The sequence below is a fragment of the Parambassis ranga genome, chromosome 8 (genome assembly GCF_900634625.1).
Source record: "Parambassis ranga chromosome 8, fParRan2.1, whole genome shotgun sequence".
In the NCBI taxonomy this organism is placed as follows: Eukaryota; Metazoa; Chordata; class Actinopteri; family Ambassidae; genus Parambassis; species Parambassis ranga.
The window spans coordinates 10,094,836-10,117,777 of NC_041029.1; the positions used below are offsets into that span (position 1 = coordinate 10,094,836).

At 41.0% G+C, this 22,942-nt stretch overlaps 1 protein-coding gene across 2 annotated transcripts in view; it reads left to right on the forward strand.

The window, feature by feature from the left end:
- Positions 1-22,942, forward strand: part of asic2 (acid-sensing (proton-gated) ion channel 2) — a 235,058-nt gene that overhangs the window by 192,537 nt on the left and 19,579 nt on the right. For both annotated transcript variants that reach the window (XM_028411936.1, XM_028411935.1), the window contains exon 2: positions 15,581-15,731. In XM_028411936.1, the coding sequence (XP_028267737.1) occupies positions 15,581-15,731 (151 nt within the window). The remainder of the gene's footprint in view (positions 1-15,580; positions 15,732-22,942) is intronic.

Genomic DNA, 22,942 nt, shown 5'->3' on the forward strand with positions numbered 1-22,942 from the left:
TTATGATGACTCTGTATGTTAGAACAGAACAGCACTGGTTTATCATTAAGCTAGGATCATGTTATACAGAGGCACTGTCATTTTCTCCCGTAGTCAAGCAATCATCTGGGCTTCATACAAGAGCCATTTTTGACTATATTTGAAAATTATAATAGTGTTATTCCAGCTTTATGCTGTTGACAGACATAGATTATGTATAGTATCCAAGACATTAGCAATGCAACCATCAGGCAAAGTTGTTACGTAACCAACAACTGATAAATAAGACATCCATGAGAAAGTAAACGAGCAACATCTGTTACAACATACTGCACTATGGACGATAAAGAATGAACAATAAACATTGAAAATGTAAGATGAACGGCAAACCTCTTGTTTTCTACAGTCTCACACGTCTTTATCACTTTTCTTATTATTACATCAACACATCACATTTGACAGTGACTACAACACCCACACGTTCCTTTCTCATATAAGCAGGTAATTGGGGTTAGTTATGAGCCAGCATTGAGATAAAATGATTAAGACACACAGCGGTGTGTGTCCACGTGCCGCCACAGCACGTTTGGTCCTTAAACAAGGTCCATTTTAATGAGTGATGATAAGACGTGAAATAGACAGACAAAAAAAAACGAATTGGAAAAACAACGAGATAGCATACACACAGAGAAAAAGAAAGAATAATGAGGTGACGTTATCTGTAAAACCTGCTGTACACGGCCTTCATTTTTGCAGCAGATAAACAGTTTGAACTCTCAATTCATTTGTTTCAGACAGTTTGTGAAAATAATTTGTCCCATGATGTTATCAGCTTATTTAAGTGTTTATATTACTGCACTGAGGCAGAGCCAAAACATTTTTAAAAAAAAATACACTTTCATTTTTTACAGAGTCCCTGATTTCCATTTGGCCCCTTAAATGGCACTGACAAGACTTGGTGTATCCATACACGTGCAGAGACACACAATGTTAAACATGCATACACCACATACACATCCCACACTGCTGCTTATACCCCCGAGATTTCACTCCTAATGTAAGCAGGCAGCCACATGTGTGCTGCGTGTGTGTCAGTACCACGAAGTTCATCATTCATTTCTTTTTCTAATAAGCCTGATTATTCATCACACTGAGGCACTGCTCTGCCCACATGCATGAAGCAACAATATACATGTCAATATCAGCCAGCAGCTGCTGGCTTATATATTAATTTATTGTTATTATTCTCCCCTGAGGGAATGCATCCTGGTAAATGTTTATTGGCAATCATTTTTCTCCCATTACGTGAGCTTAGCAGAAACACGGTATAATGAATGCTGGTGCAAGGGAAACCTACCGGCACACCTGCCGACAATGATAAAGGCTCAGTGGAGGGCAGATATGTTGAGTACTAACCAAGTGGTGACAAATGTTGCTCCAACTACTTCACAATCCATATCGGAATTGTGGAAATGGAAACCCAGGGCCTCAATTTACTCATGATATACCATTTAAAGATGTTCCTGCTGTAGATAACAAGAGAATAAATTACTCACCTGCAGTTTTAAAAGATAGATAAAAGGATTTATGTGAGGACATGATGTCTTTTGTGTAATTTGATCTTTCTAGACAGTTAGTTGGAATTTATACAAACATTCTACACCTTTAGATCATTCCCTTACAGAGAATTGCTTTACAATTTGCATTTATCAATATTAGATTTATTGATTATGAACTGGATTACATGATTGTAATTTAAAATATGAGACTTTCTCTAAATGTCTGGGTAGCATATTTATAGATTTAGCAAAGAAAGTCATGTTTATGCTCACTCACACAAGTGCCTTTGCTTATTCATTAGAGCAAAATACTGCTTAGAGTGGATGAAGCCCTTCATCTAATGATGGCAGAATTTTATGTCAGGACCCTAATGCTTGTTAAAGTGGGCAAAATGTCCTACTCAGTGACCACCAGATATGTCCAAACTGGGGGATTTTACAGGCTAAAAATGTCTTCTTGTGCTGTAAACCATGCTTTAAAATTTGTCGTCAGATTCGGCGAGTTAATTAGGGCTTAATTAAAGTGTATGATTTCAAACACAGTTACCCAGTCACAGGAATAGGCCATTATAGATGGTAATGTAGATGGAATGGTTGAGTCTGTGGAACAGATGGACGTGTAAAAGAACAGATGGACTTACTCTCCACCTCTGAGCATTCGCATGTCTTTTGGGAAGAAACATTATGACTTTGTACTGCTGCAGTGTCGCCACTGACTTAAGTTCAGCCATCAGGCAGAAAAAGAGCAGAGTGGGTGTGTGTGAGGGATGGACATGTAATCAGGAAGATTACATTCAAATTCAGAGTTCATCCTTGATTTGCATGAAGGTAATGTTGCGTGATGACTGCCTCATTAAGTGAATGTGAGATACTGAAGGTGACTGTTGTTGGTGTATTGTGGGTTCCTCTGTGGTTTCTGGCTTCCCCAAAGGGGGAGGCCAGCAGCTCATGACAGAAGACCTGGCATTTGTCAGTCTCACCTGAGTTGAAGGTGAAAGTCAAGAAAGTGCTTGTCCTGTTGCTGACATTCACCTGCACTGTTCTGTTCTTTTTTGTGTGTGTAATAAAACTGAGCATGCAAAAGGTTGTCCTTTGCTGTCCGACAGTTGATAATGTCAGGGGTTACTGATGTATTCCTGATGATGTAACTACATGACACATCAGTGTCTGTAAAGACCAAACCTGCTTCCAGTCTGCACCTGTGAAGGTGCAGGGCAGGTGTATGAATATATGTAATCTATGCTGCTTTAGCATCTGTTTGGACTTGTTTTGCAGCCATTAATGTTGCAGCAGAGCCCAATAAATCAAACTGGAAGAACAGAACAGATATTTTTCACATTGGCATGAACAGATTGGGCCAGATGTAGCTGCATCAGTTTGCTGTGGTTAATTATCTCTCTCGATATCTCCCTCAAAACCTTTTTTTTATGATGGGTGGAGTCTGGTTCCTGACCTTCAGTCCACCGCCCATAAAATGACGCACTTTAGGTGCAGAGATATATTTACTCATTTTAAAACCCATTTGTTCTAAAGTGACATCATAAAGTCAGGTAATATCTATATAAATAGGCTGTTATGCACTACAAGGACGTAGTCATTCACTCAAAAGGGTATTAGAGGCCACTGAATAAAATCTAAATTCTGACGTTTTATCCAGATAATATATACATACACAAGGTCCTTCACACAAATATAAACATTGATAACCTAGAGAATTTGAGGCTCTTCCCTGCAGTACACTGGTCTCTTTTCTTAATGGCTGGATCTTCAATACAGAAAACACACAGATTTACACACACAACACACCAAGGCTGCTGGCAAGAATTAAATCAGATTTCACATCATTATGTCACTCTACCCATTTTCTCCGGCTCTCTTTGTCCTTGCGGGTGACAAACTAAGGGAAATGTCTCCTTATGTATCTGGCGTATCTGTTGCCAGTGATTCCCAGTGTTACTGTTCATCTATTTCCCATCACTTTATCCAATTTCATGGAGCTGAATGAGACCATATAGACATTATCCGTTTTCTCTCTCTCTCCCCCGACCATGAATTTAACAGTGAGCCAAGGCTTCCACCGTGAGAACTCCTCTGTGATGGATCCTAATAGAGGGAGACATTGCACGGTTTTGACATATTGAAAATGCAAGATCAGCTATATTCATTTCTGCAGATGGCTCCCCAATTACACTTTAGCTGTCCATGTCACTTGTCATCTCACTGCTCCTGTAATATCTTTACAGCAGAAAGCATCCGCTGCCACATTGTTATTACATTTCACCGCTATGCAAATCATATGCTGCTCCTGCACAACGCTGCTCAGCTCCAACATAGACTGGTTAATTTAGCCCATTTTTATGAGTGCAGGGATTACTAACAGCACCAATCTTACAAGCAGACGTAGCTTCTGAGTGTCCTTCTCCTTTGATCCACTGTATGAATATCAAACAGCTCTCTGTAACGGTGAAAGCAGGATATGAGTTGTGATTATCCAGGGCTTACCCAACATATTCTAGCCGCTGTGTAAAACTTGTATTTTTTTAGTATGAAACACTCCCTGCAAAGCTGAAACCATATACTCATGAGCATTTTATTAACAACACCATACTGATACGCAGAATTAGTCTAAGCCTCAGAAATCCCTGCCTCAATTCCCGTTGCGTGGATTTTCTGAGACGTTGAAAATATTTGACACATAATTTCTCTCAGTTACATGTTCATGCTATCTCCTGTTCCACCACATCACACGTGTGTCCTTCTATTTAATGCAGATCTGGTGATTGTAGAGGCAGCTGAAGTGTACAGAACACATTGACCTTGTTTCCATCTGAATCCTGAGTGATCAGACCACCAGAGCACAGAACTAAATACAGCTGTAAACAGCCTACCAAAATTAATTGTGAGAACTCACACTAAGTCAGAAAACACACCATTAGTGGATGCATATGTACATGTTCTTTCAGTTCAGTCTTTGGCTGTCCATTTTTGGTAAACCTGTGCCCTCGGCAGCTGAAGATGTATTATTCTTGGCTGACTGAAGTGGAACCTGCTGGGATATTGTGCTGTTGCCATCCATTCACCTCATGGTTCAACAGGTGTCCAGAGTTTAAATGGACTTTCTGTCAGCTTCTACCAGTCTCACAAAACACGTTTTACAGCCTGGTGTTGAATTCACTAATTAGTGCAGCTTCTGTATCTATCATGTTAGCATAATGACTGGTTGACAAGCCTGAACTGAAACAGAGCAGGTAGTTAAATGTTTTCCATGGTTCAATTTAAAAACCTATATAGGTGTGTAGCCATGTGTTATGGCAATTTCTCTGCTCTGTTACAGGAACATGATGTCCCACCCTTATTGACTGGGTTTTTATCCAACTGAGGGAAATAGCTGTCACTAGACCAGAAAATATTTAGAGGTGGTGAATCAATGGCCTAAAACCATGCTAGAAAACTTTGGTAGGATAAAACATTACTATCCAAATATTTACAATATTCATAATTCAGTTGTAATATCGTAAGCATAGCCACAGCCGCTGTGAAACACTTCCATTTTAGTCAATGAGAGATTTACACCAGGAAGTGTAGCTACGTGCTGCTCCACGAGACATACACGCTGGTTCTATTTTGCACCAAGATGCGTCAATGTACACCAACCACATCGTATACGTGTGTTGATGGAGTAAATGGAGGTTTCAATAAGATGCCCTGTAACCCAGCCTGCTACATGTACATTAACCATCAGGTAAACAGGTGAAAAAAAACATGCTGCTTACGTTACATGGCTGTTACGCGGTTGGTGTAAATCCGTGGTCAGGTCATATGCATTAAGAGCAGGTATGGACTCACTGTTCCATGGACTTTAAATGTGTGGGTCTGCTGTATGTTTGATAAGCTCATTTCCAGAAGCATGTGCTGCTGTTTTATTCTATATGTATCATACAATGAAACATGTGAAGGAACAATTAATGTAGATAAATTCAGTTCAAACTATTAATCTTTCCAAAAAGACAACTAGTCCTTGAGTGAGAGGAAGTATGTGTGAACATTATTAATCAAATCAAAACAAACTTGACTTGGTTCAGTGACTTCTAATTATGTGAGATGTGACAGAAAAACATCCAGATTTCCACGCCTCACTAGAAGCATCCTTCTTGGATCCAGACATCTTTATATCTATGTTAATTGACATTCTGATGAAGTAGCTGTGGGGAAACGCCCTACTGCTCAGTTAGTAACTTGCAAATAAATGGGTTAGGCATGCAGTTGATTATTATTTTTTTATTATTATAATGTTGTGGTAATTATAGTTTCACACAATGGCAGGCATTGAACATAATCTTCTTTACATAAGGGAATCCTCCCCGTCCTGCTGCTGTGTTTATTTAATACGGCAGAGAGAAAGCGGAAAAAGTCACCAGAGAGGTACTGATTTGGTGTTCCTTTTTTTTCAAGCAGTCTTTTGTTGACTGGTAGGAAAAGCTGGAAAACTGTGGCAATGCACACCTTCTGTTCTTGATTACTGCCCCACACACACACACACTGGCTTTTTAAATTGTAGCTCCAAAATCATTAGCAATCTCTGTGATCAGTGGTTACTTCATTTCTGTCTGTGTTATTTCATGGACCAGTGGCTCTGCTGCACAGCAGATATGAAATGCTGCCGCAGCATCGCTGCAAGCTGCTGTCAGGTCACTATATTACACTGTGCTATTATCCCAGGGTCATTTTTCCTCATTTTCAGGCAAACTGAGCCAAGATCACTAATTTATGTGTGGATGTCACTTACACAGAAGAGAAACTTATGGGTATTGAAAGGAGTTACTTCCTCATCACACACTTTCCAGTCCACTGTTGGCCTGCTGATATTTTAGTTTGTACTTTTTTAGGAAAAAAACACCACCTGAAACACAAACAGTGTCATTCTAGCTAAGATAAGATATCATTTCCGGTTAAAGCTGTACTATCTTGTAAAATGTTCTTGCAGCCTGAAAGTAGTATAGCAACTTTGTCCTACCAGTCTTTATTCTCTCTACTACAGAAATATTTTACCACAACAACCAGCAAGACATATTTCAAGCTGGGCTGCTTTCCACCACTCTCTCTGCTTGTGAAGTGCAAGCTTGTTGGATTTATGAACGTGTTTAGCTTCCTCCCTGCGAGGCATCTTACACATGGCCGCCTCCACATATGAGGAACTGCAGGGTCAGGGTTCCAGCCATGGTAGGCTGCAGCAGACATTCACAATCAAAAGCAGCAGGGATGTCCCTATCTGAGTAATTGTTTGGAATGTGGTCAGTGCAGCACAGTGAATGAGGGCAGTTCAGTGAGAATGCCCTGCAGCATACACCTGGGAGGAAGTGTGTGTTCACACCAACTCGATGAACAGACAGAAATATTGCAAATGAATTCTTTGTGTTTTGATGGTGTTACACACTAATAAACTTGTCCTTGTCTTTACACTTATAATGGTTAGCATGTATGGTAAGTGTCTGCAAAATTAGCAGTAAATGAAAGGTGCACCAAAGACTAGTGTCCTGGTTGGCGCAGGATGCACCATTATTGCTGTGAAAGACAATGAGGGTTAGGTTTGCCTTAGATAGAGTCTCTTGGAGCCAAAAGCTTTTTTTTTTGCCTAACCCAACCACGTCAGTCATGACCAGGTTCCCTCTGATACTTGAGTTTGGTTATTGCCACTATGCATTCTGTCCTCTCTTATCATTGGTATTCCCACATTATTGTTTATATTAATTTCATTTATAAATTACACAGCTGCAACTAGAACCAACAACTTCCCATATGAAAGGACCAAGCCCCTTTTACAAAGCCTCTTTTTAGCAGGATGGCTGTGCCTTTGAGATGCCTTGTGGTTTTGCATGTTTTGGTACGCTTCGAAGCTCCAAGTGGAGGCACTCGCAGTGCCAAACTGAGCAGTGTGTGAAAGACTTTAACATGACAGAATATGCTGCACAAGACATTTGACTGTGTGATAGGGGCTACGGTGTCCTATTCACAACATGAACATGAACGTAACACACATCTGTACTTTGTTTGAATCTTTCCATTCTGCATTACCACTGCAGGCCTCATTTCGATGGCCATCTGAGTATATATGCTATATATTAAGTATACCCAATATATAATACGTTATTTTTGGACTATATGACTAATATGTATTAACGCATACCAACAAGGTATTGCTTCCTTAGGACAAAAGGAAATATGAAAGTCCTGCAGATGGAGGTTTTGTGCATTGGCCATCGATTTGTTATTAGGAGTTTTGCTGCAGGTATATTATTGATTACACCAGGCTTTCATAGAGCAATGGAGCTAGGTGATTTATATCTCTAGTGTTTATTTGAGAATAGATGAAAAGTCCCACAGAGCAGAAGTATTGTGATCAGTAGTTTTAAAAAGGTTCCCCTTCCTGAAGTTTCAGAAGGAGAAGAATCTAGACAGCTTTTTGATGCCTGTGACGACTATAATCTTAATATTGCCTTCAGCCCATCTCAGCAGCTACGCTGAACTGACATCTTCTGTGAATACCACCAAGAGACATGTCTTTCAGTCAGCTGAGCTGGTTTCCTGTTGGTGATTATGAGCTGCCACAGGTCCTTCACCCCTGGCCCATTACTCAGCCTTGCATCAGCCTCGGCAGAGACAGCCAGATTGTGACAGGTGAGATACATCCCCACCGGCCATCATTGAGAGGTGACTTATTAAAAATAATGACTGAGTGTGTGTTATGTGATTGATGAGAGGGGGCTGACAGCTACTAGTCCATTGCTATATCTGGACGGCTTCTGCACACAGACATGATTGACATGTCGGGGGAGATGGGGAGCGAGAGAGAACATGTCCTTTTAATATTTAAATTTTTCTGCTCCTGCAAAAAGTATGGTTGAAAGGAAGAAGAGCATTTCAATTATCATGCAGGGAGTACAAGATGTTCAACTTAAAGTAACTTTTCTACTATTTGATGTCTTTCTGAGGCACAATCTTGACCTGAGCACCTTCAGGAGTACACACTGTAATAAAGAGAGGAAGGTAGTGGCGCAGGGCACGGAGATTAATACAGCCAAACTCACCTCTTCTGTTTTCAGTTGAAACATCTTGCTTTAGCCGCCGTGGTGCTCACTGAGTAAATGTTTAACATCTGCTGTAGAATCTGGATCAGCTGAAGATTGACAGCTTGTTTTATTTCTAAACCAAAAGAGATGGACTTTTAGTTTTAAGGAATAGTTTGGAGTACTGGCGTTTAACATAGCTTTATGCCCCGCTGCATTCATTTAAAGAAGTGCAGACTTGTCACCATGCCAACCGAAAAATAGGAGAGAAGCTTGTTTGAATGGGATAAGACTGCTTTGTAACATGTTTTACCTTGTGTAATGGTATATCTGTTCATTTTGGTGCAAATACTACCTTCTGCATCTTCTTGGACACTGTGATTTATGCAGAACACTTGTGCTCAGTTTCAGTAGTGGGGGCATCAGATTTCGTAATGAGAAGGTAGGATGCATGGGTGCAGGCTCACTGATAACAAGTCACCCCTGACTCTGCAGTTGTTTCCTTAAAAATGAACGATGATAACAGTTTTACAGGCACTAGTAGACATGCCTCCTCACTCAGAGAGCTCAGGTTGCTGTTTCTCCTGCCTCCAGTCATTATTTTAAGCCACACTAACCACAACCCAACTCTGCACGGGCTTTAGATTTATATCAATCATCTCATGTCACTTTTTTGAGGGGGAAAGAGCATGCAACATTTCCTTAAATATTGAACCCCTCCTTAAAGGCACCACTGGAGCTGATAGGATGGACTTTTGCATATTGGAGAGCCAGGAGCTCCAGTATGTGATGATGGATTACACTGCAATGCTCTTGTCAGATAGTGTCTGTCCTTATCCCCACCTTCTCCTGCTGGCTGCATGGTCTTTTGGTGAAAGTCTCCTCTGCCTGTGACCTCTTGATAGGTTTGATGGTAAACATGAGAGGAGCTGATGACAGAAAGCTGTCTCACTTAATTTATGTTCGCCATGTGTTGATCCAGATAAAAAAAAGTTTAGTTTACTAATTGGAATATCTGATTTTCCATTGTTGAACAAAACAACTGTCAAACTAATAGAAGCACCGTCCTCTGCTCCTGTGACCCTCAGCTCCCTCTCAACCCACACTTGTTTAGAGTTCATTCACTGAAATTTAATTCAGTGTTTTTACTCAGCCTGGTTGTTTGTCTCTTGGTTGCTGTTTAGTTTCTAACTTTTTCCCTCATTTCTTTCTCTCCTGCTCTCTTTGTACTTCATGCATCCGCCCCTCCATAAATATCCCACTGGCAACAGTGACTGCAGTCCTTCGTGTCCTATCGCAGCTCTGCCTACTTATATGCTGCCTTGTAAAATAAAATATTATAGACTGGCATGGTAAAATTACATTAGGGGTGCAACGATAAATATGTTCTATAAAACTCCCAACATGTCAAATAAATGACAGAATTTGTTTAATGTCACATGAAATATACTCAGGATATGGGGGTTTTAGGTTGCATTGCGAAGCCAGCTTGGGATGCAGGTAGCAGAGTAGCGTGCATTAAGCCATAATGATGAGTGAGGCATCTGAGCGAGAGTGTGTGTGAGTGTGTGGGCTCAAACCCCTCCTTTCTCATGCTCCGTGCCAACCCAGTCGCTGCATTATTTATCCCCACAGCAATAACAACCACTTTTACTTCTGCCACACAGCGGAGAAAGTGCACACCTTGCAACCCAAAGACCTTTTTACTTCCCAGTATAAGCCTAATAGATAAAGGGCCTCTCTCTCCTGAAACACTCAAGTTCCATTTCTTGGTTTTTAACATTAAAAATGCGTCTAAACTCTGCCATAATGGATATTGATTTGTTAAACAATAACAGAAGATGACAATAGATAGCCTCAGCAAAAGCTCTGTAACCTTGAATGTTGGAGGCGCGTCGTGAGAACTGATAAAACTGGTCAGCTTATTTCAGTTTACTCTTCGGTGCTTTTCACTTTATATCACGCCTGCCAGCAAAAAGCAGAAGAAGTCTTTTATTACCTGCTTATTCTGTAATGGAAAAATACAAGAAGGCTGACAGGGTAATGTCATCCAGCAAAATCTGAATACAGCTCTCTTCTCTTGGTTTTATAGAAAAGTATGTCAGTGTTTCATTAAAGGTGCTTTTTATAACTGACAGTCAGCATGTGGTAGCTGAAGTTATATCCAGCCTCACACTGTAATATTACAAATGCAAAGTACACCTGATAATTCGCTTTATCAGTTTCCAACAGAAAATTGCCTGTCTGCATCACTGAATCAACTCAAATAATGAAAAAAAAGTGTTGAACAGGGGTCAACATGCAGACGTGGCAGAGCTATTTTTCGTGGTTTATTCTGCTTTGCTCAGTCGGTAACATTGAAAGTGAGATTTATAAATGCAGTCAGGGTATTTTGATGGTTTGGACACTGCATGGACAGAGAGAGATAAATAAGGGGCCAGTGTGAAAGGGAGGGGAAAATTATAAAGAAAAGATAGAATCCTCTTTCTGGATTTCTGGAGCATTAATCTACCTTTTTTTTCGCTTGGCATAATGTCAGGGAGCCATTTGCAAAGCAGTGATAACAAAATAAGACAGTGAGGAAGATGAAGATGAGAAATTTAGAGAAACTACTTCACTTCACGAGTTTTGCTGTGTGCGAACACACACATATATTTACAATTCTTTAAGTGTCTAATTTGTCGGTGGTTGTGTAAACATCTGACCTTTTGTCATGACAGGAATCTGTACACTAATGAGCATGTCACTTCTGACTTGTACTGTGTGTGAGTCTCTACACAAATGCAAACAGTCGAGGTCATGCCATGTTTGCGGCTCTGCTCTTCCAGACATTCACACTCGCAGCTGTGAATACTAATGAGATGTGTTTTGTTAGTCAAAAGGCATTTTATTTGGCAGGATGTGCATGCTCTCGCCTACAGGTTGGCTCTCAGACTACTGGCGTGAAATAGGGGGGATCTCTGTGATACTGACAGCAATAGAGTTTGACCTCTTTGACATTTCATACAGCACTCTGACTAAATTAAAAATTTAGCAGCAACAAACAAAAGGCTGCAGTAATTAATTTTAAATTTAATTTAAAAATGTCTCGACTAACTAACCTATTTACTTTGCAGACAGAACAACCCAAGCATCTTTGAAGGGGCAGAGAGCCACCCACCTGCTCTAGGTGGTTTTATGGAAGGCTCATCCTGACTCCTTTAGCAGATTGTAACATATGTATGGTTTACACATGCTCATACTGCTCCTGCTTCTCTTCTGTCCTTTTCAGTATGTTTATTTATTCACCTGCCTTAAGTGATAAAGCGGTATGCATAATAATAGGCATATTTTCATGTGATGTTAAAGAAATTAGAGGCACAGCTCTGCACCCGGAGCCAGTAGCTATTGTAGCTTGTGTAGCACACATTACTAGGCAAATTACAGCTAGGAAACCAGGCTGCAGTATTAAGTTAAGCAACTTGTCTACAACAAATGCACCTTTCGTCTAAGAACGGATTAACACTGGATTAAAGCAGTTTAGTGGGTCATCAGATAATCTAATGACTACCTGTACTGGCTCTCTGGTACTGATAAAGCTCCGGCTGAACTGGCGTCATGGTCTTATTTATTGCAGACATCTTTCCCTTGGGCAACAGAGACAAACATCCACATCTAGACAGCAAAAGTCAATATTGCTTTTCACCACACAGACAGTGATAGTCTATATTACTTTTCACTGGTGCAGCTTGTTTGTTGAATGAGAACTGATAAGCATGTTCGTCTTTAGTACACATGTTTTTCATGCCGAGCATGGTTTCCAAAGCTATTTCACATTTCTGGACAGGTTTGAGAACTCATTACCTTTCTCTCATACGACAGCTGTACCAGAGATGGCAGCTCAGCAGGAAGGTGAGGAGAAAAAGGGGGAGACCATGACAAGGTCAGCAGCCAGGATTTGCAAAATAACAGATCCCCACAGTCATGATTTTGTTAGTGTCATTGTCAGCCAGGGGCCGGAGAGGACCCCTTTCTTTTCTGTCTGGTTGAGGTCTGATGGGATGTTGACCTGGCCCTGGTCCTGTCTGTCAAACATCATCAGTCTTGACATATTGAGGAAAAGAGGAGCTAGCAGCATACCCCTGAAAACAATTCTATCCTATATAACAAGGCCAGGTGTGACAGCAGATATATGGGAGTGAGTTCCTCTGAAAGAAAATATTCAGTTCAATCTGAGGTTGCGTCTTGTGCAAATGTGTAATGGAAATGTTACAGCAAATGACTGCTGGGTAATTACTTTAATGGTTCAGGCTCCAACCAATTAGCTAGTCAGGGTTCAATGAAACACTTAAGTCTCTAAGGGGTTTGGACAGCTGCATAAACTAAGTTCATCTGAGGCATTATTAGAAAACGCTTTCACTCATATGTCAACACAGTTTCTGCTAATGAAACCGTGTGTAAAGTTGTGCCTTGGCAGACACTAGAAATGTTTATTGTTAAATTACCGCCATTTGGTACCAATATAATTTTTAGTTCTCTGCACAGAGAAGTCTGTTAGTGCAGAACAATCCACAAAAATCTGCCAGTTTATGTCCCTGCAAATGAGGAGTGATGGGCCCATGAATATTTATCTGCTGTCCTCTTCACTGTGCTCCAGCAGCTTGTAGTGTGTCATCTATTTTCTGCAGATATGTATCTGTCGGGAGCACCCCTGTTTTTGCAGAGGTGAATGAACCTCTAATGTGGTGCTTCATTCTTCAGATCCGCACCACCTCTGTGGCAGTATGGAATTATAGTCAATCAATCATGTCCGTAAACCGTCAATGAGAGGGCCAGTGTCAATAAAGGAGGAGGAGCGTGAAATGAAATATCCATCTTTAAAACACTGCGGCAGTGGAAAACAGCTATCGCCCGTGACCTTTGCTTTTCACTGTGTTGTCTTTTTCAGCTGTAAAACATGAATTGTAAACATCAGTTCTGCTTTTAGCCCAGCAGAACTGCAGTGTTTCTTACTCGGCTCAGCATTTTGACTCCATCCTGAACATTGTGCACAGAAGAGACAAAGATTCCCGATACCATAGGTTGCTTTGAAAGGCCACAATAAAGTTTCCAGAGGATTGTTACATTATTATTATTTCCAGTTTTGCACTCAATTACCCCAGTAACAGAGCATGGCTTGAACAAGACCTTATGTTGACACAAATGTTATTTAGAAACCAGAACATGGTGATTATCTCTCACACCCTCATTAAGTCTCGCAAAGTACATATTAGCCAGTGCTGGTCATGTGTAGGATATTGTTATATGATAAAATGTCTCTTCATTGCTTCTGATATGAAAACATGGATCTTGTTATCTCGATTCTGCCCATGTTCTGTTGAGATCTCTATGTCAGCTTAAGCGGGGCGGACAGCTGCATGTGAAGGGTTGCTATAATCTGCAAGTCAGTGGAGACATAATGCATGCTGCTTGTTTTTAATTTGCTGACTTAGCTGTTGTTATTTACACCCATAATAAGCTTTGAAAAGCGTGTTCCTAGCCCTGGCTTAGCTGTGAATAGTCCCCCAAGAATCATCCAACATATGTTAAATATAGATGATGTTCTCATCCGAGTAGTTGCACTAAAAATGAATCAGCATCTGCTACAAAGAGTTTACTACAGAACATTTGTATCAGGCCCATAAATGTTTTTTTTACAATTATGCATCACAATCACAGCAACTCCACAAAATGGTGATGAGCTCTTTGTCAGTCACATTAAACACAATTAAAGTGATGTTTAATTTTCATTTGCCGACATTGGTCCAGACAGTACCGTTAGTGTTAATTTATTATTAAGCCATTTTCCATCAGTCATTTCCTTTCAATCAGCCACCACAGCATTCAAGTGGTTGGTTGTTACCGTTATTACTATGCACGAAAGGGGACCTCATAACTGCAGTTTCATTTACTTGTTTTCCTGTGTTATGTGAGCACACACACACACACACACACACACTGTGCGTGCAGTTGTACCTCCATCTATTATTCATAAATGCCTGTGAGCTATTTGGTGGATTTTGGTGAGGTGGTGGCACAGACACATTAGTGAAAGAACAAATTGTTGTCCACAAATACAGTACACACACACACACAATGTTTTATATATATATATATTTGTGCCAGGTGTTCTGTGCTTTTAAGTGATAACATGGGAAATTATCCTGTTTTTTATTTGTTGCCTTTTTCTGTGGGCTTTACCAAATAAGACCTGTGCTTCTGCAGAGGGGAGGGAGAGGAGGTGGCTCCTCAGGCAACCTGCATTTATTGCCCAACATGTCATTCATAGAGACACATTTAACAATAAAAACTGTAGCCACCAGGGCTGTGCAGCTCATTCTTACAGACGAATGTGCAAAGGTAAGCACCAGATGTAGTAATTTCATTATACCTGCATGTTGGAGGGCTGTTGGTGCTGGGACTTGACTTCCTGTGGTTAATGTTCTGAAAGCTTGTAGGTTTAGCCCAATCAAGATGTCTTCCAAAACTAAAGAGCCACTGGAAGCTATAGAAAATGGTAACAACAAAAATAATAGTTTCATGTCGGAACTGAGGCTGAATTCCGCCTGTGGCTGGATCCCCCCCCCCCCCTCCCTCCCAACCCTGTGATGTGGAATTTTGTTGACCTTTTTCTTTTTCCTCAGAAACAATGTTAATCCAGGTCATTGTTTACTTTTTTTTTACATTGTCTACTACAAACTAAAAAGACAACTGTATGAGTATGTTTTGTTTTACAGATTCAGATGTTATTTTGAAACACTGACAGACCTCTTGCAATGAAAAATATGAAGCACACTGAAGTACCTAACATGAGCACTCTAATTGTAGCTTTTTATAATGTACATTGCTTAATGGATTGCTAAAAAAGACGTAGTAAACATCAGTGTGCAGTCAGATAATGTTGTCTCTGTCTTTGACTGTGTGCATGATGACTCATCAGGCCTCTGCGTCCCCTTTCAGGTGTTCACCAGGTATGGCAAGTGCTACATGTTCAACGCTGCAGAGGAAGGGAAGACGCTCCGCACCACCATGAAGGGGGGGACAGGAAACGGTCTGGAGATAATGCTGGACATCCAGCAGGATGAGTACCTGCCGGTGTGGGGGGACACAGGTAGGCCTGGCAAAAATGCTCACTCATTCTACTCACTTTAGAGAGATTAAATGAGACATGAGTCTACCCAAATCACAGCAATCTCTTCAAAAGTGTGTCCGTGCACTTAAGAAGAAAGCCTACTTCTCTTTTTTGGCTCTCATCTTTTTTTCTTTTAATTGTTGCTTTTATCTTTTGCTGTCCTTAAGTGAAACTCCTGCAGCCTTAGTTTCAGCAGCATGTGTTTTAAGTGTTAAGGTCACTGCTGCCAGATGGCTGAGCAAAGAAAAAAAAAAAAAAGTTCCTTTTTTAGGGTTAATTGCCTTGTCGTTCCTGTGTGCGTGTATCAGGATAAATAAAAAATATTGTATATTCTTCTTTCTTCTCTACTGGCAGTAACCTGTGCACTAGTGTTACTTTCACCCTTGCCCTTGATGTGAGTGGATTACATCAGGTGTGCTGTGTGGACACATGCAATGCTGACACATCAGATTTATACACAAATCAGTAAGTCTTTGTGTCTATGTGTCTCCAGACTAACACAGTAATTGTACTCTGAAACCTATTTCTGCTATTCACACTAACATTGACTTGAATACACCTCATATGGTCTGTGAAAGGACAAATCTTTCCTGCAGAGTGGGTTTTTGAAGTCACTGCCCTGAAAGTGCCTTCTGACTTCACTTGCAATAATACAAAAAAAGGTAAGTGGTGTGAGTGGAGTTGTGGCAGAACAAACACAAGGCTGCTTGGAAAAATACATGCCCATCCTTCACTTAAAGGGGCCAGAGTAAGGGATTGATAATGGCCAAAGCCTCTATACTGAGCTTCAGATGTCACAGGAGCCTCAGCCATCCTGCATACAGTCTATTAACATTAACACCAGAGAAAATACAAAAAACCCCAAACCCAAAGTGAAAAACAAAAATAATTTCTACAAAGTGAATTTGAAATGATGAAATTCAACAAAGTAATTAAAACTTTATTTCCCCAACTGTATCTCAAGCTGAGCCTTTGAGTACCTTTTTTTTTTAAATTCCCGTAAATTAATTTATCCATAATTACCAGGAAAATAAATGAGTGGCTCCCTGGTAAAATCACTTCAGGGGACAGTTTCACATTTAAATCAAATAAAGCTGTAGAATTGCAAAATTGAGAGTAAACTTTTAGTATAATTGTACGTTTTTTTTAATTTAATCCAATCCATAGTAAATGTCTGCTTGAATAAACATGTACAGTAGTGAAGATGACTTTTTGTACATTTGCTACAGTGCTTTGTTGCAGGAAGGCATCTTAGAGCACTGGTATCTTCTCCAGTCCACTTCAAGCACGTCTTGTTACACTGAGGATTGTGAACTGATTCTGCTGTTGTATTATCTGTGATAGACTCAAATGGCAGTGTCAGGGGCTCCGGCTCCATTTCTGATGTTTGAGTTAACACAGGCTTCTCACTGATCTTGTTGAGTTGAGTGCTGCAGCCTATTTGATCATATTTATTATAAGGTAGTGCAGCTTTAAATTATCCTTCATTTTAAATCTTGTTTGTGGTTCAGATTGATGATTTCAGAGAGTCTGGCTGCCTGAGTGGCTCCACACTGAAGCTCATTGAATGGCCTGCTCACTGAGTAGAGTACTGAGTAGAGATCAGGCAGGAGGAGTTTCCCACCAATAGAAAAGCAGCTCAGCAGATGGACATTATTTACTTTGGACTCACCATGATGAAGATCCATCATCAAAATCTTCACATCCTTCTTACATCTCCTATGGACAGCAGGTCTCTCAGCCCCCTAGCCCTGAATTGCTCTTGGTTTCATTTCTGTTTAAACAGCCTGTGCCCCAGCCACCATCCTAACAGCATGCTGACTCCCGGTGGGTTCTGTTGGGCAGTGTCCTTATTTATTCCTGAGTGGTTTAATTAGCCTAGATGAGGTCAGCCTCAGCAGGGAGTGCACCATCTCCTCAACTGAGACATGGGTCCTGTGCTGTGCTGACATGATGGCTACACACTGCATCCCTCACCCCCTCCCTTCCAATCAGCACACTTTCTCCCCTTCTGTGGCTCTCCTTATTGTCCATCATCTCCAGACCTGCAGTTGGTCCCTGGTCCATTAGCACACTGTTCTTTACAGGAAGCTGCAGCAACAGTCATCCTCACTTTATCATGACGGACAAATGTTACAAGAAACATATTTTATTTGGTGAAAAATGATCAGGACAGATGTAAGTTTGAGTGGTGGAAGAAGACAGATGGCCTGTTGCCTGGATACTCCGCTTTCTTCTCAGTGTGTTGCTGATCAAACTGCTCCTTGAAGAAAATAAGAAACAGATTGAAAGTGTTGGTTGGTTTATTTCTGCCCATCCTATGGCATGATTCTGCAGTCAACCCCAAAATAATTTCACAGGGAGCAACAGGAAACCAATCAATCTAAGTGATTAGGACTCAGAATCAGTCCATCACTTATTACGAGTGTTTTTCCTTCCCTCTTACCAGTGAGCCTGAAAAATAAAACGTCTGGTTTTACAGATACCTGCTGCTTTACGGAGCTCTCTCTGAGCTTCACACACAAACCTCTTGATTTCTTTGATTGCTAAATCGAACCAAATGCTCTTCAAACATCGTGTAAATTCGATAAAAATGACTTTTCCGTACAAGTTGTCAGAACTCAGATCAGAACAGTCTTGATCACAGTTTTGTGTTTACACTCTCAGCACCCATCAAATTCAACAACACAGTTACAAAATGTTCGCTGCATGAAGAAAGGCTCTTCAAACAAATCCCAGGCTGCAAAACTCTGATCACATTCAAGTCCCATTTCTTTTAATCGTAGACACAACAGAGTTCTGGTTTTGATCAAGTCAGCGAGTTTCCACACAGCCAGTTACATTGTGCTGGCTGGATGTGTTTTAACAGCATTATTGATACAGTGATAAAAGAGTGTGAAAGATATGCAACGAATGGTGGAGTCTTTGAGCTTAGTTTTTTATATCTCACTCTATATTATCTGTGATGTCTGTGTCAGTGATTCCTGCTTCCCGTTGTCCTAAATATTCTGTTTTTCTGTTACATCTCCTCCTTTGTGATGACCAAGCTGCCATGATTTATTTTACTTACAGCTTTAGGACGTTTTAGGTAAACACAGGAGGTCCCATCAGCAAACTGAGCTCTCTGTCTCTTTCTGTTTTCCATCATTGTACCATCCATCACCTAAGACTTTAGCTCCCACTTTATGTAGCAAACAGGCACGTAAAGCCCAGCAAGCATTAGAGTGCGCTGTTACGATCCGGCCATGCCTCTGCACTTCTTCTGTCTGCTGTTATTAAATCAGAGCCAAAGTGAAAACCACTCTGAGAGGCGCCTGAAAGAGTAGAAGGATGTTTGTTCAACAAAAACCGAGTGCAGAGTGGAAGTGGAAAGTCCTTGATTCTTTTATGTTGCTACTTGTGTCATTTCCCGCTGTGGTGTTTGGTCAGTGTATGCAGTCTTTTTGCTTGCATGTAGCCAACTGTTTCTTCCGCTTCTTGAAAAATTAAAACCGTTCTCCTAGTTCGTTAGTGCGCCACGCTCTTTCTTAGATTGTAGAAATAACAAATAGCCATGTTTAAATTTTAAGCATCTGCAGTATCAAGCATTTATGTAATTGTAGTTACCCTACTTTAACACAAAGTGTTCCCAAGTTGTGCTGTCACAGCCTCAGCTGTGAACTAAAATCAAATCTCCTTGAATACAACATCTACAAACTTTAGAGAAGCTGCATGGTGGTTATACAGGAGAGCAGAAAATAAATGGGAAGTCATTGAAAATATGTAAATTTTAACATTTCCACGACAACTTGGAAATTAATGGACTGTTTAAGATCATATAATATGATCAAAGGTTCCAGAACAGCTACTAAACAGACCTCATGGTGAGATCTTCAAAAGGTCAAGAATGAACTATACAATTAAAATGTGAGCATTTTTATGAATAATATGACATTTACTTTAACTCACAGAACTTGTAGCTAAATTAAAATAAAAAGCTAAAGTTAAAACCTACAAAACATAAGGAACCGAGCAGAGGTGAATGCTTTGAAGGATCATACAGGAATACAAATTTACACAGACATATTCATCAGGCTTTTAAAAAAACTTTGTCAGAAGTGTTCCCTTTGATCCTTAATCCACTCATTTCTTTCTTTTTTTCTCCATCCATCAAAGAGTCAAAGCCAGACACTGAGGACATCAGCTCCTTATGATGTCAGAAGGGGTAATCTCCATTTCTACCAGGTTAAATATTGGTTAAGGTTGGACTTTCATGTTTTTGTTAGAAGCCATATTGGTTCTTCTGTTTTGTTTGAGCAGTGCATCCATCATGTCGACATTAAAGGGACAGTCCTCTTCCAGCAAATGGCAAAGCATTTGTTCACATTTAAACCTGCATTGAAACAATTAGAGCCACTGAAACCAAATACATACAAACAACAAACTGTCTGTGCTGCATTATCACAATCATTTCAATAGAAGAGGTAAAAAATATTTTATTCCAACTTTATGGACAGCAGTGTATATAACAGAGACTTGTGAGTTTTTCTGACCAGCACAGACTTCTTTAAAAGCCAGAGAGGATCATCTGGTTTCTGACAATAATAAAAGAAATGTGAAATGAAGAGAGAAGGGCAGGGGATGTGCTGTTACTGGTCTTAAGGCTTGTACTTGTGTGCCTCAGTGCAAGAATACCAAGTGTTGTTTACCAGGGAGCATCCTCTCTCTCACCCACGTCAAGATTCACCTGAAATGCTGAAGGAGATTTTTAGGGCCCGAGCACCGAATGGTGCAAGAGCCCTATTGAAACCCTTAGGATTATTATTAGGGCCCGAGCACCGAATGGTGCAAGAGCCCTATTGAAACCCTTAGGATTATTATTTTTTTTCTTTCCCCCCCTTTGATCGCTTTTTTGGGGGCCTTAACATGCCCAAAAACTCACCAAACTTGGTAGAAAAATTCATTCGGCCGAAAAATTTTGAAATTTGCTGACTTTTGAAACGCACATAGAAAAATGGCTCTATAGCGCCCCCAACGCGTAGCCCCTCTGGCCGGTTTGACACAGGATTATGAAAATTGGCACACATATGTATCACCTCAAGACGCACAAAAAAGTCTCTTGGACCCCCCCTCCAAACCCAACAGGAAGTCCGCCATTTGAAGGTTTGTGGCCATTTTTGGCGATGTGTGACCCTGCTGCCAAACTTTTCACGCCTCGCATACGTCATCGGATTGAGCTGAAATTCGCCGTGTCCACTCAGGACACCATAGGGAATAGACGCATTCCAAAACTCTTACAAAAGTCTGACGGTGTGGCCGGGGCGTGGCCTCAAAGTTTGACCATTTCTGAGGACACAGAAAGTCTCTATAACTTCTTCGTTTTCTGTCCGATCTGTACGAAATGTCACATGTATGATCAGAGTCTGACCCTAAACACATCTGTACAACAATATTGAGGCTTTGACAGAGCGCCTCCTACTGGCTACACAAAATGTGGTGTTTTCATAGGTTTTTCTGCCTGCCCCCCTGGCCTGTTTTGAGTAGGGTCATGAAAATTGGCACACATGTGTATCACCCCAAGATGCACAAAAAAGTCTCTTGGACCCCCCCTCCAAACCCAACAGGAAGTCCGCCATTTTGAAATTTCTGTTAATTTTTGGCGATTTGTGACCCTGCTACAAAACTTTTCACGCCTCGCATACTTCATCCAATCAAGCTGAAAATCACTGTGTCCACTCAGGACACCATAGGGAATAGACGCATTCCAAAACTCTTACAAAAGTCTTACGGTGTGGTGGGGGCGTGGCCTCAAAGTTGACCATTCGCCATTACAAAAGAACTCCCTGTATTTATTGCCCTAACGCGTAGCCCCGCTGGCCAGTTTGACACAGGATCATGAAAATTTGCACACATGTGTATCACCCCAAGACGCACAAAAAAGTCTCTTGGACCCCCCCTCCAAACCCAACAGGAAGTCCGCCATTTTGACTTTTGTGGCCATTTTTTGCCTATTTTTGCCCCTGCTTCAAAACTTTTCACGCCTCACATACTTCATGCAATTGAGCTGAAATTCACTGTGTCCACTCAGGACACCACAGGGAATAGACGCATTCCAAAACTCTTACAAAAGTCTTACGGTGTGGTGGGGGCGTGGCCTCAAATTTGACCATTCGCCATTACAAAGGAACTCCCTGTATTTTTTGCCCTGATGTGTAGCCCCGCTGGCCAATTTGACACAGGTTCATGAAAATTAGAACACATGTGTATCACCCCAAGACGCACAAAAAAGTCTCTTGGACCCCGCCTCCAAACCCAACAGGAAGTCCGCCATTTTGACTGTTGTGTCCATTTTTTGCCTATTTTTGACCCTGCTTCAAAACTTTTCACGCCTCACATACTTCATGCAATTGAGCTGAAATTCACTGTGTCTACTCAGGACACCATAGGGAATAGATGCATTCCAAAACTCTTTCAAAAGTATTACCGTGTGGCGGGGGAGTGGCCTCAAAGTTGACCGTTCGCCATTACAAAGGAACTCGCTGTGTTTTATGCAGTACTACCCATATACTTTATGCAATGTGGACAAAATCTTACAGTACTGCTATGGACCCGAGTCTGAACAGATATATATGCTAATAGGATGATACGGTCATAGCGCCACCTACTGGTAGCAGGAAAGTTTGGTTGTAAACATGTGTTCGTTGTATCTCTGTGGAAATAAGAGGAGAGCATAGGACAAGAGAGTATAGGAGGCAAGAGCATAGGAGAGAAGACTGCGATGACCCCGCGGATCGCAAGGTGCGCGAGGGCCCGCAATGCTGCTTGCAGCTTTAATTTTTTTTTTTTTTTTTCCCCCTCCGAGATCGCATTTTTGGAGGCCTTAACATGCCCAAAAACTCACCAAACTTGGTAGAAAAATTCATTCGCCCGAAAAACTTTGAAATTTGCTGACTTTTGAAATGCACATATAAAAATGGCTCTATAGCGCCCCCAACGCGTAGCCCCTCTGGCCGGTTTGACACAGGATTATGAAAATTGGCACACATATGTATCACCTCAAGACGCACAAAAAAGTCTCTTGGACCCCCCCTCCAAACCCAACAGGAAGTCCGCCATTTGAAGGTTTGTGGCCATTTTTGGCGATGTGTGACCCTGCTGCCAAACTTTTCACGCCTCGCATACTTCAACGGATTGAGCTGAAATTCGCCGTG